The 15,606-nt window shown below is 36.6% G+C and overlaps 1 protein-coding gene across 3 annotated transcripts in view; it reads left to right on the top strand.

Moving 5' to 3' along the window:
• VPS13C (vacuolar protein sorting 13 homolog C) overlaps positions 1-15,606 on the top strand; it is an 88,436-nt gene that overhangs the window by 18,149 nt on the left and 54,681 nt on the right. For all 3 annotated transcript variants that reach the window (XM_030497683.1, XM_030497682.1, XM_030497685.1), the window contains 19 exons: positions 915-972; positions 1,308-1,435; positions 2,312-2,418; positions 3,078-3,249; positions 3,733-3,795; positions 4,953-5,088; positions 5,696-5,790; positions 7,588-7,730; positions 8,491-8,683; positions 8,850-8,964; positions 9,195-9,331; positions 10,040-10,166; positions 10,805-10,922; positions 11,359-11,488; positions 11,867-11,942; positions 12,892-13,031; positions 13,598-13,751; positions 14,164-14,240; positions 14,400-14,459. In XM_030497683.1, coding sequence (XP_030353543.1) covers positions 915-972; positions 1,308-1,435; positions 2,312-2,418; positions 3,078-3,249; positions 3,733-3,795; positions 4,953-5,088; positions 5,696-5,790; positions 7,588-7,730; positions 8,491-8,683; positions 8,850-8,964; positions 9,195-9,331; positions 10,040-10,166; positions 10,805-10,922; positions 11,359-11,488; positions 11,867-11,942; positions 12,892-13,031; positions 13,598-13,751; positions 14,164-14,240; positions 14,400-14,459 — 2,229 coding nt within the window. The remainder of the gene's footprint in view (positions 1-914; positions 973-1,307; positions 1,436-2,311; positions 2,419-3,077; positions 3,250-3,732; positions 3,796-4,952; positions 5,089-5,695; positions 5,791-7,587; positions 7,731-8,490; positions 8,684-8,849; positions 8,965-9,194; positions 9,332-10,039; positions 10,167-10,804; positions 10,923-11,358; positions 11,489-11,866; positions 11,943-12,891; positions 13,032-13,597; positions 13,752-14,163; positions 14,241-14,399; positions 14,460-15,606) is intronic.

Here is a 15,606-nt window from a genome sequence, read left to right as displayed (position 1 = left end):
TTTGGGAGTAGCTGTTTTATATTAATCTTAGTGGAATTTAGGTTTTATTAATATAGATCAGCAGACAGGAAATAGATTGAAATACCAGTATTTTGAATAAGAAAGTGCACCTTTTTATAAAATACAAGCCAGATTTTAAATAAGGAACTGCAAAAAGGATTAGGTCAAAGAAATTTATAGTTAGAAAATATTTTTCCTTGTAAAAACAACTCTTGATAGTCTGTAAAATGTAACAGGAACAAACACTTCATCTGCCTTCATGTAATAGGTAATGCAAACATTTTCTTAAAAGCAGGCCTCCTGCTTTAACTGATTGTGCCATTACAATTCTGAAACTAGATAAAATGTTTGGGCACAAATATAGCATTCCCGATAAACTGCTGAAGAACTATAGTATCTGAGAGACCTCATTCTGAATGAAGACTCGGGTCTAGCATGACATTTGTCAGGTCTCTTGGGCTGTCCTGATATTTTCCTGACTACTTTTTGTCGTTAATTCCTCTTGTACCTGCAGAATACCAGAAGGCTCAAGTGGCCTCCTTATGTGTTTAAAATGAGGAAGGGTAGGATGTGATGAGATACTCCTGGTACCTTCAAGGAGCTTAAAAACAAACATTTGCTCTATTATGTACATATGAGCTATTTTTCTGAATGAACACACATTAGTTGTTATTGCAAAATTTAGAAGTTGAATACTGACTGTCTGCCTAATAGGAGAAAGTTAGAGTTCTTTTTAATCAGGTCTATTTAAACCCTTGACTCTTAAGTGCTTGTTCCATATTAGTTTTCACATTTACAGGGAAGAGGCCCTTGCAAAATACATGTGAACTTCAGTTGGTCTGCTCAAAGCTTAGAGAACTGTAAACAGGTAATGCTCTTCAGCAATTGCAAGACAGTATCACATTCCTTTACAGGATCAGCTGAAAAGAGGAATTCCATGTAGTGGTAACCAGCCTCAAGACTACCAGTATAGTAAGTAAGCTAGGAATATGAGTGAGTATAAACTGTTCTGAGCATGTTAGTATACTAACAGCCTGACCTGATCATGCAGGCATGCCCATACTAACTTTATTTTACAAAAACCTAGACATAACAGAATGTATTAGAGCTTGTGTGCTTTCTGACTGCTGCTGCGCTATCTTAAGTGTTAGTAAGAGTTGCATCCTGATTCTAGGTTGATTCTGATTGAGCGTCCATGTTATCAGTACAAAGTGGTTGATACATCAGTGGAAATAAATACTTGAAGATCGCTTCCCACACTTTATTGTAAGCAGAAAATGAATCTCAATTGTTTTTGTATCTTCAAGTTTTTAGACCAGTATCAGCCTCTGCAAGACTGTATATCAACCCATATGCAGAAGTAGAACTGACAACTCCGAAGCTTGATTGTAATGTAGAAGTACAGAGAATTGTCATTGAATTTACTAAGCCACAGGTAAGTTGTCTTTGTATCCAAGTTACTTTGTATCAGAGTCTGTGATAAACTGTAGGATTTTTCTTGTTGGAAAGCCACCTTCTTTGGGAATTTTCTGCTTATGGCCATGTAGACTGTCTAAAGCGTTTAGCAGTAACTATGGGAAAAGTGTAGGTTCATTTTCCCTTTGTGTCACTTCCTGGTGCTAGATCCTGATGCTTTGATCATGTTATCCGGGGACCACCTGATCTGTATTCAGCCCTTCCGATAGCATTCCTTTCACATAGAGAACAGAATCCTTCTGACTAGCCCTTATCTTATAAAACTGTAAGCCAACATTATAACTGGAGAGATGCCAAGATACAAGCAAAGGTGGAATGAATGGAGTACATTGGCTTTGGTGACAAAGCCTGCAGAAGTATCAAGGTGCTTATTTAGGTAGCTCCCCAACAGTGTTAGTGTTTTCATTTATTCAGTGATAATTTGCAGTTAATTTGCTAGATAGTTTTTTAGCCCTTACTGATGTCAGAGTGTAATCTGAGTTCAGAACAGTACCAATAAAGTTAACTAATGCGAAGGCAGTTCTGAAACTGGGGCAACTGTGTATTGACAAATAAAGAGAATAGGATTGGTTGGAGAAAGCCTGAGACTTTGCACTGAGCAGCCTGACAGAAATACAAATCGGTTTTGTTCTTCAAGGAAGCCAGAAGTTCTGGCGGTGGTGTCCTTTGAGACCAATGAGTATAGGTGGTCCACCTTTGCATACTAATGAAAATGCATAGGCTTGAATTTCTGTGTAGCTTGGGGACTACTGAAGACCATGGTATACATGTACTTTAAGCACTGCATGCAACAAAGTCTGAACCTCTGCTAAGAAACTTGTTTTTCTGTGCTCAGTATCTCAGCATGATAGACCTTCTGGAGTCCATAGATTGCATGGTTCGCAATGCACCATACAGAAGATTTAGGCCGAATGTATCTCTACATAAAAATGCCAGAGAATGGTAAGCTGTGTACATTCATGCATTCTTTTGGGAGATGCTGGAGTCCTCTCCCGTCTCTTCATTCTCCTTTGTGTTTAAATGTAGTTTTAAAATGAGATTGTGTATAGCATGATAAGTTTCACAGAGCTTTGCTTAGCCAAGTAGAAAAGGCTTGTGGAAGAGAACATGTGAAAGAACCAAGTGACGAAAATCTGACTTGCAAAGCTAACCCTGGTCCCCAAAAACGCTGATGCTCTCTCTAAAGGTTAGAATGTAATTTTAGAAAGACTAAAGAAAAAACTTAGCAACTGTATTACAAGGGGGACATGTACGTCAGATATCATTTGTAAAGGTTTGAGCTGATACACATTTTCGTGGATTTTTTTTCCCAAGTGTTAACTGATGCTGTTATCAAAGTCCCTGAGTGTTCTTAATGCTGTTACAGCCCAAATTTGTAAACATGCAGAAGTCAATAGGGAATGCAGATTTATAGTGCTTCAGGAATTCAACATAGGCACTCAGTCCACTGTTCAAAAGTGATGTTGAAACCATTAAACCATTTGTCTTACTCAAATGACAAGTGATAAAGTGTTTGCATATTAAAAAGCTCTCTCTGCAGTGTTTCAATTTCTAATGCACAGTGAAATGGGAAATGGCTTACAAGTGTGGTATTATTGTAGGTGGAAATATGCAGGTAACAGTGTTCTTGAAGTTCACATCAGAAGACATACTCGAATGTGGTCATGGAGTAACATAAAACAACATAGGCAGCTTCTGAAGAGTTACAAAAATACGTACAAGAACAAGCTGACACAGAGTAAACTGTCAGAAGAAACACAGAGGCAAATTCAGGTATGTGTTGGGTTTTTTTCTTTGGTGTCACTGCACCAGCTACTAGGGAGGAAAAAAAACTGTTACAGGTAAAACCAGGACATTTGGAGAAAATATGGTTTGGTCCCTCTATAAAACAATTATTTAAATATACATGACAGTAATCAAGGTTGGTGGTTTTACAATAGCAAGAGTTCTGTGGAAATACCATTTTAATCTGAGGCTGAGTGTAGCCTGTTGTGGAAAGAAAGAAAACTGATAAAATGTCATTTAAGTACTCTTTGTGGATTGATGAACTCAAACACATCTAATGAAGTGCAAGATTCATCTGTTTTAAAAAAAGGTCAATTAGACTGCCTAACATCAGGTTTCATCTTCTAGTGAGCTATACCCTTGAAAGAAAGGAGCAGGTCTAGAAAGAAACTGGAGTGGAAATACAGAGGCTTTGTAATGGTGAGCCTTTCCTAAATGTGTTTGAGGCAAACGATTTCGTCATTTTTACAGGACCTAGAAAGAAAGCTTGATGTCTTCAATATAATCTTAGCAAGACAACAAGCACAAGTTGAGGTAAGAAATAATTTTTGTTCAATAACACTGTAACACTTCAAATAGGATGGTTTTGTGGTGACAGTATCTTGAAAAAATTTGTGCTGATGAGTATGATGGGGTAGAGAGGTGGGAAGGCAAGTTTCCTATCCTTTCAGGAGAAGAAGAAATCATTTTCCAAACTGGAAACCAGTTCTAGAAACCTACCAGTTGTGTGCACAGTGTTATGCTACCCACTTTGTACTGTCGGGCAATTGTCTAAAGGTGATGATTTAAGGATTATCTTCTTCCTTTGACTTCTGTTATTTCAGTACTGGTTCTACAGCTGTTCCCATCCTACCTACACCTTTAGATACTCTCTTTTTAGGGGGCAGCCAATCTAATTAAAAGACAACTCTGTGAGAACTGTTAAAAGGCAGATCAAGTCTCTAGCTGCATTCTATTCTGCAAATCATTTGTGACACTTAACAAGGGGTTGCATGTTATAACATTATGAAAAGTGTTGTATCTGCAGTTGAGATCAAAACCAGCTAGCATACTGAGGGCAAGCTCAGAATAGCCAGCTTGTGAGAAGCATGCTACTGGTAGCTATTTTCCTAAGATGAAAATTAACCTCTGTAGTTGCATCATGTAGTTGCTCTGCACACCAATATAGCCTCAGTTTTTGTCTACACATCTGGAAGGTATGTAAAATGAAAATGAAAATATAATAATGATTTTTCTTATTTTTGGGATGTATTTGGTCAGACCTTCATTTTTAAAATGCAAAGCAAAAGCCTGCCTGCAAATTACAAGTTTTAAATGCATGCAGTGGTACAGGATCAGTCTTCAGGTTTGTTAGTAGAAGATTTAAAGAATGCTATTACTTCTTAAATACTGTCTTTTCATGTGGTTACTGCCTTTTTTGTAGTCTAAGTGCTAGTGAAGTGTGTAGGAAAAAAGACCATCCAAAGTTAAAGTAACATGTGCTTGTTTCCACATACATGTGCATGTGCATGCCTCCCTCCCTGATCTGCCTTTTGCTTCTGTCTGGTGAGTCAGAGTTCTCTTAATCTCTTACAGGGTGATGGTGCTGTCCATCAGTTAAATGGCTGTTCAACATGTGTAAATACATGCATTATTTAAAGAAAAACAACATGTATAGTAGTTACTTATCTATTCTAATGTCTGGTTTGTAGACAATAAGATCAGGACAAAAACTACTGAAGAAGAAAACCAGTGAAGCAGAAAAAAAAAGTGGAGGATGGTTTAGTGGTTTTTGGGGTAAAAGAGAATCTAGGAAAAAGGAAGACGAAGAATCATCTGTTCCTGAAAGTAGGTGTAGACTATCATGCATTCTATAGAGATATAAAGCTTTTATATATATTAAGAAGAAAGTTATAGTGTGTTTTGCTTCCTACTGTGCAGAAGGAGAGAGTATGGCAATGCACTATTGATCCATTTTATAGTTTTAATTACTGTTAATGAATATTTAGCTGGCAAATAAGACATACTTCTGAAACAGCTATAAGCATTTCAGAACCTTGGTAAGGAGAAAAGTATGGAGCTCATAGCTGTACTGTCACAGGCAGTGGGTGGAATACTATATTCTGCTGATTTGCTCTCTGGACCAGAGATTTGTTCTACTAGTACTCCTCAAATCTATTTTCATCATTGGGAATTATGGGTACCTTTTGTAACCTAAATTATGTTGATATCTGTGCTGTGTATGTAACTCCATACACAAAGACTGCTTCTGTGTAAATTATTTCACAATTTGGAACTTAGTGCTATATGAAGAATCAAAGAAATGCGTCAGCAGTAGAAAACAAATGGGAGGAAAAATGCTTATCATTATGAATTAAAGGGTAAATTTTTGTGTCTCTCTCTTTTTTTTTTTTTTTTTTTTTTTTTTTTTTTTTTTTTTTTTTTTTTTTTTTAGCTATTGATGAGCTAATGACACCAGAAGAGAAAGCCAAGCTTTTTACTGCTATTGGGTATAGTGACAGCTCCCATCACCTTTCCTTACCAAAGCAGGTGAGCAAGTTCTTACAGGAATGATTTAAAAAAAACCACAAACCAAAAAAACCAACCCCACACTTGCAAACTAAAAAAACCAAACCAAGACAAAACCAAAAACCCCTTCTGCTGCATGTTAGCCTTAAGATAAGCAGTAGAATGTGTGTCAGTGCAAGTCACATCTGTTGAATGCACAAAGAAGATAAAAAACCGTTATTCAGAAAACACAAAGAATGGCATATGTTTTCTTTGTGGTGTTCTGCCTGGTACACAACCCTGATTTAGAGCGCTTTAGAAGTAACAAACTGAATGAGATACCTATTTGCAACTTGGAAGAGAATAAAAAAAGCTAACTGGAAATGAAATAAAGATTCCATGTTAGCTTTTTCACTGTATCTGTTTCTTGCTACATGTTATGGTGAAAACTAAATTAGTCTGTAGTTTGATTCTGATAATTGAATAGTTGCTTTTCAGATGCAGGTGAGCACCAGCACATGATTATTTCCCATTTGACCCAATGTTTGTAACTTTCAGGGTTGCTTTTTTTGGAAGGATCATGTTATGCTTCTTTTTAAATATTTTTCTTAATGAAGTGTGAGGAGATTTCAGTAGTGCTTTTTTTTACTACACAAAGGAAAGCAAAGCATAAAATTAAAAAAGCATATTTGTGACAGGTAGTTTTTTGCTTGTTAAGCAAAGGAATAATAGATAAAGCTTTGCAAGTATAGTGTTCTTCAGAGGGCTTGTAGGACAACTAAGAAAATGTGAAATGGTAGGATTTCTCTCACTAGACTTTATTTTCTGTGAGCACTATTACATGTGTCTTAAATCTTAACGTGACTGGTGGTTCTGCTTTAAGTTGGTCACCACTTACAGAAGTACTTTATACTATAGATGTACTTTATAGTATAGACTATTTCCTTCAAGGAAAATGTTGTCTCTTTTCCCCACAGGCCTCCCTACCCCCCAACCCAACACTCCAACTTTCCAATCTTACATATTTTTGTTAAATTAAATTGTTATAAGCTTACATGTGCCTTAAATAGGGAAGTTCAGAATTATTTCAGTGGCAACAAGGAGGCCTGTGTGCTAGTGTATATTCCTGTTAGTTTGAAAAGAGCAGAGCAGCAGCAGCATCTCTTGCTAACAGAGACACAGCCCGAACAGTGCCCAGTACTGGTGCCTTTCTTTTTAAATTCTGTTTCACACTTTCCTTGCCTACCTGTGTAGAAAAAGTTCAATTTTTAGTTTGGATAAATTAAGCGTAAAAGTGCTTTCATCTCTCTGAGTACCCTGAAGAAAGGTGCAGGCTTCAAATGCAGATAGTAAGCTGCTGATTGACACAGTTATAAAATGCTACATATGTCAGGAAGCCAAAACCCTTTCTTGAAAAGATCAAGATATGACATTCAGCAGCAAGAACAACAAAGGCATATAGGCAGTGTCTTCTCAAATATAATTATTTCGTGGGATTATGATGACTTTGTTGATCTTGCAAACTCTTTACTGAGTGTAGTTTAGCTATGCTTGCTTTCATGGTTTAAAAAAAGCATCCCTGAATCCTGAAAAGAGATGCAGACTATATCTGATCTGCATTTGTTGAAATATATTGTTTTATGTTAAAGAAATGACTGGTAAGGTTTGAAAGAAAGTAAAGACTCTCTATTTCGTTTCCTACATAAGGATATGTTTCTTACCTTTGTCAACTGGCATAGCTTTAAATACCACATTTCGTTAGATTTGTTGAAATTGGAAGTTCAGAAACTTATTCATATCAAGACATCTAACGTCAGTTTTCTCTGTCCTTCTCACTAGTATGTTGCCCATGTTGTGACACTGAAGCTGTTAAGCACTTCGCTTACCATTAAAGAAGACAAGAATGTGGCAGAAACTCTGAAAGTACAGATAATTGATCTGAGTACCAAAATATCACAGCGCCCAGGAGCACAAGCCATTAAGTAATTGGATTGGTATTTTCCTTTTTATAGAAACATCTCCTTCCTCCAGTCCTGACTTTTAAAATCTTTTCTTGGGTAGTGCATTATATTGTGTATTGATTTTTAAATTTATGGGTGTTCTGCAATTGCACTCTGAAAAGTTACAATCACAGAATTTGGTGAATAACATAGAATGGAACGAAGAAAGGAATGCTACTTGTTAGTCTTCATAAACAATAATAAGCTATTTCTTGAATCCAAATGTTGAAGTGCTGAGTATTACTTTTGGGAAGTGGTACCTAAGCAGTGTGAAATGGTCTGGCTAACAAACTCCAGCCAAGCTACTGAATGTGTTGCTTACTTCCTACAGAAATGAAAAGCTTTGTCTGTGTGTTGTGAGTAGGAGATAAACCAGCATGTAGGACATGGAGTCCTTCCTGTTTTAAGAGTGGGGACACCAGAAATACTGAACACAAATTACTGGATTATGCAGCCAATGATTAAGATTTTCAGTGTCTGGACAATGAGTCTGTGCAGCTTTGATGCTTTCATTTGCAGTTCCTTCATCTTCTGGCTTTTTGCAGAAGATCACCAGCTAACTGCTGGCTCTTGAAATATACTTGCCTCCCATTTATTTTTCCAATTTCTGAACTGTGTGATTAGTCCTGTGAAGCTAGTCATGTTTGACTTTATCAAAGGTTTTCTCAGCTTGCTTGCAATTCCTAGATGGAACTGTGTTCTGTATTCTCATAAAGTATATTTAACTATTCCTCATCTTTAGGGTTGAAGCAAAGCTTGAAAACTGGTACGTTACAGGCTTGAGACAAGAAAACATTGTACCATCTCTTGTGGCTTCCATAGGGGATAGCAAGTCTTCTCTACTTAAGATAGAGTTTGATGTTAACCCTGAGGACAGTACTGCTGACCAGAGGCTTACTATTGAATCACAGCCTGTGGAAATAAAGTATGATGCAGTGAGTAGTAACCAAAACTCTTACCTCTTTTTCCTCATTCTCCTTTCTCTGCTGTTATTCTCCTTACTCTGTCACGACCTCTTTTTGAACGTTTACCGTCTGACTTCCATGTATATTGATAATTCTTATCTGTCTTTTTTTTTTTTTTCCTCTTTTTTGTTTAAAGAGAACAATAAATGCAATGGTAGAATTCTTTCAGACAAGTAAGGGAATGGATCTTGAAAGATTAACATCAGCCACATTAATGAAGCTGGAAGAAATAAAGGAGAGAACTGCTACAGGTAAGATAATAAGAAACCTCACCTGAGGTGAACCCTTGAATGTCATAAAATGTTTCAATTGGAGTATTAGTGGATGTTCTTGAGTTTAGTGAGAAATCAGGAGACTTAGAGAAGTCTCCTCAAGCTGTGTTGTCTTTCAGGTAGATAGCACCTCTTTATATGCTGACTGGCACAAATGCTTCACTTGTGAAGAGCATTTAAATTTTAATGTCCCTTCCTTTTTATTTAAGGCCTAGTTCATATTATTGAAATGCGGAAAGTCCTTGACTTGAAGATTAATCTGAAACCTTCCTACCTTGTGGTTCCACAGACGGGTTTCTACCATGAAAAATCAGATTTGCTGATTTTGGACTTTGGTACATTCCAGGTATATAAATGATGTCTCTTACAAGTTTACAGGAAGGAAATATTATTTTCTCTTAACATAGCTGTCATCTGAAACTATCTTGGTTTCAGAAAGCGAAGATGATAATCTGTGTGAATGTGGTTTTAACTTCCTGTATATTTCTTACCAAATAAATTTGGGTCAGCAATGTGATCGATGTTCAGAGCTGTTAACATGTCCTTGACATGCTTGTACTAGTTAATCTCCCCAGGAAACATTTTCATTTTGTAATCATGATTGTAATAGCTCATCATTTAATATCTTCTATTTATTCAGCTAAACACATGAGCATTTGTGTTCTTTATTGTAAAATGCTAGCCTTTTATTAAGAAAAGAGAACATAATTTTTCCCTTGGAGTTTGAAAGTTAAAAAATTGAAAAATGTCAATAATTTAACTTGATTTTAGTGGCTGATTAAATATTGATTTTAGTTGTACTCCAGCAGTAAGCTTGTGAACAAAAAAAAAAGTATTCTTGCGTAACTTGAATTAAGTTGATTGATAAAAGTAACAAAAAAAAATCTACTTATTCTTGATAATTGAAGTGTGAAATGAACCAAGATTGTTTCTCTGTAATAATCCAACTGTCTGTCATGAACCCCTATGAATCATCTTTTTCATCTTCACTAGAATTAATAGCACGTGTATGTAAGTTTTAGACTTAACATTATCTTGTCTTTTGTGTGTTTAGCTGAACAGCATAAATCAAGGCAGTAGTCAAACTTCTACCTTTTCATCTTTAGAGGAGATTATGGACAAAGCTTATGACAAGTTTGATGTGGAAATCAAAAATGTGCAACTTCTTTTTGGAAGAACAGGTAACAAAACAACATAGTTGCTGTTTAGTCAAAAGATAGGTGACACCAACCTGCTTGTAATAAATATGTTCTTTAAAGAAAAAGGCAAACTAGAGCTAGTAGTTAACTAAAAGATAGATTGTAATACGCATGCCTGGCATTAAACTGTGAAAAAAATTCATTAGTTTATCTTCAAACAGCTGCTTGCTTTTTGTTTGGACTTGTATCGCCTCTTTACTTTGATGCTAGCAAGTGACATAAATGCATAGAACTACTATATTTTCAGTCCTAAGCACAATACAGCTAAAATTGTCCTTAATACTTCATTTGGATTTCAGTTTGTGCAGTCAACAAAATGCTAGGTTACTGGTTTATATTTATCTATACATGTATCTATTTTTTTTAGGGTTCTATGTTAAGATACATCTTTTATTGTAGAATTGGCCTCAAGGGTGCTAAGGCAATACCGTGTTAAGAACTACTGAAAGTGAGATTCAAAAGCTGTTATAATAGTTCACCCCAATTGTTCTAGGTTTCTCTAGTTGGTGAGTGGGTTCTTTATTCTTTCCTAGTGATGCCATTTGATTACTTTAATGGTACCTTAATTACAGCAATTAGCAAGCAATATTTTTTCATCTAAATTTGCTGAACATTTGCAGGTGAAGACTGGAAGAAGGCTCGTTTTCAACATCCATCAACTTTGCACATATTACAGCCTATGGATATTCATGTACAGTTGGCAAAATCGATGGTGGAAAGAGATACCAGGATGGCAAAGTAATATATTAATGTTGAAAGGATTTCTTTTTAATTACTGTGTACTGGAGAGGGGCTTTTTACAAGGGCCTGTAGGGACAGGACAAGGGGGAATGGCTTTAAATTGACAGAGGGGAGATTGAGATGAGCTCTTAGGCAGAAGTTGTTCCCTGTGAGGGTGCTGAGGCGCTGGCACAGACTTCTCCCAGAGAAGCTGTGGCTGCCCCATCCCTGGCAGTGTTCAAGGCCAGGTTGGACACAGGGGCTTGGAGCAACCTGCTCTAGTGGAAGGTGTCCCTGCCTGTGGCAGGGGGTTGGAACTGGATGAGCTTTAAGGCCTCTTCCAACCCAAACCAGTCTGGGAGTCTATGATGACGATAGATATTGTTAAGATTTGCATCAAGATTTCATATTTTTGTCTTGGTATTGAATCAATTGTTTGGTTTTGTTTTTAAAGGTTTAAAGTGTCAGGAGGACTTCCTCTGGTGCATGTCAGACTCTCTGACCAGAAAATCAAGGCAATCTTTGATCTGATTGATAGCATTCCATTGCCTCAGAAGTCATCTGTGTCAATTCCAAGCACAAAGGTAAGCTGACTGTAACTAAGAAAACTGAAATAAAAAAATGACATCACTGAAGTAGTCATTGTAAATGTGAATTCCTGCTAATGGCTGTGCTCTTTTTCACTTGAAATAAGAGATCTGTTGCCCAGCTGAATTAGGCAAAGTGTCTTCATTATGACTTACAACCTGTAGGTGCTGGGCTTATTGAAACAAGCCTAGCTTAGCCTTTGTCATTGTCCTGCTGCTTTCAATAGAAGTATAGGCAAAACTGACTTCTCTAAGTAATATGGGGAGGCAAGGTTAAAGATACATCATCAGTAGAAAATACGACTGGACATACCAAGTTATTCAGAGTGTAAAATAGTGATTATTTTTTTTCCTTCTTTTTTCCCCTCCCTCTAGGTACCAGCTATTCCCCCAATTTCTGTTGGTAAAGGTTTACTTCATACACCCCAGTTGTTAGCAGAAATAGTGTCAGGTAAGAAGCTACCGATATGTCTTTGTAAACGTAGGCCATAACTTACAGAATAGCTAACATTTTCAGGCTGCTATTAATCTTACAGCATGTTATAAGGACAGTAGAGATGAGTATGATTCATCATCTCTAATTTCAAGTGCATAAGAAGATTTGAGTAAGATGCTGATGTTACCTCAGAATAATGAAGTTGCTTTTTAAAAAGCAAAAAAACCCACCCCTTTTGGGGATTAATTAGTATTATGCATAAGCAACCTCTACAAATGTGAGCTATTAATAACAACCGTATTAGGATCTCATTAGGAAACCAATTTAATTATTCAGCTGTCATGAGATATCTTTTTAGCAGATAGTATTGAAGAACCTGTTTCTTCAAAATTGACTTAAATCCAAAAATGAACTTAAGCAAATACTAATCTGCTGCTGCCACTCCAGGGCACATAGTTTGGATTGGGCACATAAAAAAGGTAAATAACATGTCTAAAGGGGTGCGTACACTTGCATAAAGCAGCTAAGATGTGGCAAAAATTGTCTGTTACAAATACTACATGTTCTGTCCTGAGTGTTTTGCATTAGCAAAGCTTTCCTTTTTCTGAAAATGTACTGACACTGTGGATCTGAGCATTTACTTCCGTGCCTGTCCTGGAAAAGAACTTTCCTACAGTGGAATCTGGGGAAACCTGTTTCCTGGAGCTTACTTAATAACTGGTTTTCCTTATCTATGTTCTTGCATGTCTAATGACACAGCTAAACTCCTTCTTTTTCTTAATAGGGCTTTAATTTTCTTCACTTTTCATCTAGTGGGTAAGGAAGCGGTATAGATCTGAACTCTATTAGGTTTAAAATGCTCATACAGTTTAAAATCCCACTAGAATGGGAAAGAGAGGGTGGGATATTTACCACTGTTTATGGAAAAAAGTTCACTAAGGAGGATGTCACTTCTTTTCTATAGACTCTGAAGAAGAATATTTTGATTTTGAGGAAAGTTCTGAACCAACTGACAAGTCACTAAGTAAAGGAGAAGAAGTAAGAAATGAGGAGGCTGCTAAAGAGGAACTGATAGATCTTCAGTTGAAGTTTGAAATTAAAGAGGTATGTCTCTTGAATTCTATTTTTACTTTCTACATAAGAATATGTAAAAAGAACCCCAACCCAATATTCTGTTATCAGTGTTCTTCAGATGTAGTGGATGTGAAAAGATAGCCACCGAAAAAAACCTCCCACATGTTCATACATATGTATTTCTGTAGGTTATTTATATATGGTATGCATAGGAGTTGTTTTTTATATATGGTGTGTATATAAACATATACCTACTTCATCTGGGTGTATGTATTAAAAAAAACAAACCCTTTACTGGAGAATTCTTGGTAGAAAATAATAGTATTAAGTTGTAATTTGGGGGTCAGTGGTGGGAAATTTGCACTGGAAGAACAAAGTAGATACCCAGGCAGGTCACTTGCAAAGAGCAAATCCCCAAATATTTCTGTGATATTTCTATCTTTCACCATCAATCACTTTTTTCCTATTTTTACCCTTTAACTCTGCAATAAAAGGAAGAGTTCTAGTAAAGCAGGCAAGGCAGTAATTTTTTCCTTTTTTTATTGTTGAACTACATGTGAAAAGATGGTATTAACTGTGTGTTTTTTGCTCATCAGGTTTTAGTAGAACTCACCAGGCAAAAGAAAACTGAAGAAACAGTGCTTGTATTTGATGTAATGCACCTTGGGACAGAAGCTACTGTCAGAACCTATAATTTAGCAGCTGTATCTTATTTAAAGAAAATAAGCTTGGATTACTATGAAATTGGAGGTACTAAGCAATGGAAGAGAAGTGTATTTGTGTGTGTGTGTGTCAGTCTGAAACTGTGCCTTTTCTGTCTCTTATGCTCACTGAAATCTAAATGTGGTTCTAGTTTTCCCGTGACAATACTGTCCATTGGCAGTGCTTGTCCCACTGGTACGCAGCTCATGAGCTCTGGAATGCCACCATAATGCTTATTAGATAAATAAATAGCTTAGTGCTCAATCTTTGGATGGAGAAGGGGTCCAGACTTGCCCTTTTGGACTTAACAAAGATAAACAGGCATTCATATTTGGTGATGCAGTGCATTTTAAGAAATGGTATTGAAAGTTAATCCCTATCTTCAAGGCACAAATTCTTTGGTTCTCTGAAAGAACAGAAATTATCCTAATTCTTGTCTATTTCATGTGGTATGTTACAGGTAAAAAAGCACCCATTCATCTAATTAGTTCCTCAGATAAAGCTGGCTTAGACCTTCTGAAGGTGGAATATATCAAGGTATACATACAGCTTCTTATATTTATTTGTAAAGCACTTTCATATATTATAAAATCTTAAACTCACTATTCAGAGCTAGCGATTGTTTTGAATCTTCTGAAGAGCACAGTGACTGGTTGGAATTAATAGTAACCTTCATGCAAATGATTATTTTCACAGGCTGACAGAAATGGGCCACACTTTCAGACAATTTTTGACAACACTGAACAGATGATTCGAGTGAGTGCTTTCAGATTTTACTGCCTTTTTCTTTGCTTGCTTGCAAAGGAGGGATCAGGAATGGGTTTTTGGCCTTCCTGTTCCCCTCAGCTTTGCAGCAGGGATACGTAAAGAGTTAGAAACTACTTGAACGTTTTTGCACAACTTAATGTAAGAGCAGTATGTTAGTCAGTTTCTTAACTGTGATGAAGGACTGTCTAGCTAGCTCATGTAGTTAAAATTCAAACTAATGTAAGAATGCATCTTCTCATGCATATGAGGAGAAGTTCAAATGCTGAATATAGGAAAATGAACAGGGGTCCAGAAGTCTTTCCCTATACTGTCAAATCTGTTTGCATTGTGAGTGCCACATAATCAGCACTCTTGGCTAAATTTAATAGGAAATCTAAATCCATCTATGAGTGATTTTTCTGTCTTTTTTTGTTTGCAGGGGAGGGTGGAGGGGGCATGTTCTGATTCTTCCCTCTGAAATATGACTTGGGAGCTTCTTGTGATACTGCATTTTCCTCTCCCTCGCTTTTGTCATAGACTAGAATGAGAATTTGGTCTCTTAAAAACTATTACTGTATAGGTAGATATTTTTAGACAGCAAGTACCTAACTTAAGTTATGACTGTGGTACTAACGGTGTATTTTTGTGTTGGAGATTTCGACCTAAGGAAAAAATGTCTTGAAGAATTCTGGAAATAAACTACAGAGGTCTGCCAGTTTTCTGTGATAGGTTTTCTTCCTTCCTTTATAACTTTATGGCATTATTTTGCCTGCCATTTTTTGGTGTGAAAACTGAAATATTTCACGTGCCACCTAGTAGTGTTCATCAGAGAAGTCTAGTTAATCCTGGAATCTTTTTTCCAAGAAAAGGTGCCTGAAGCCACAGCAGGGGATGACAGTTTTACTAGTCCAGTGCTATGAGGTGGATATACATACTGAGCTGACTGACTTATACTTTATACTAAGAATCTACATGGCAGCCATGTGCCATGTATTCACGTAGCACTGTGTTACTGCAGGAGCATTCAAGAGCAAATCTGTGTGCATATTGCTTGGGAAGACTCAATCCTGTTTTAGCTTAAACTACCTTACTCCAGAAGTATCTCTCTTTGAGTCATCTAATTAAGTTTTCCACTTATTTAATGCAGGTTTCCACA

The sequence above is a fragment of the Strigops habroptila genome, chromosome 9, assembly GCF_004027225.2.
Source record: "Strigops habroptila isolate Jane chromosome 9, bStrHab1.2.pri, whole genome shotgun sequence".
NCBI classification, from domain to species: domain Eukaryota; kingdom Metazoa; phylum Chordata; class Aves; order Psittaciformes; family Psittacidae; genus Strigops; species Strigops habroptila.
The sequence above is the reverse complement of the archived record's forward strand: the minus strand, read 5'-3'. Positions and strand labels throughout refer to the sequence as shown.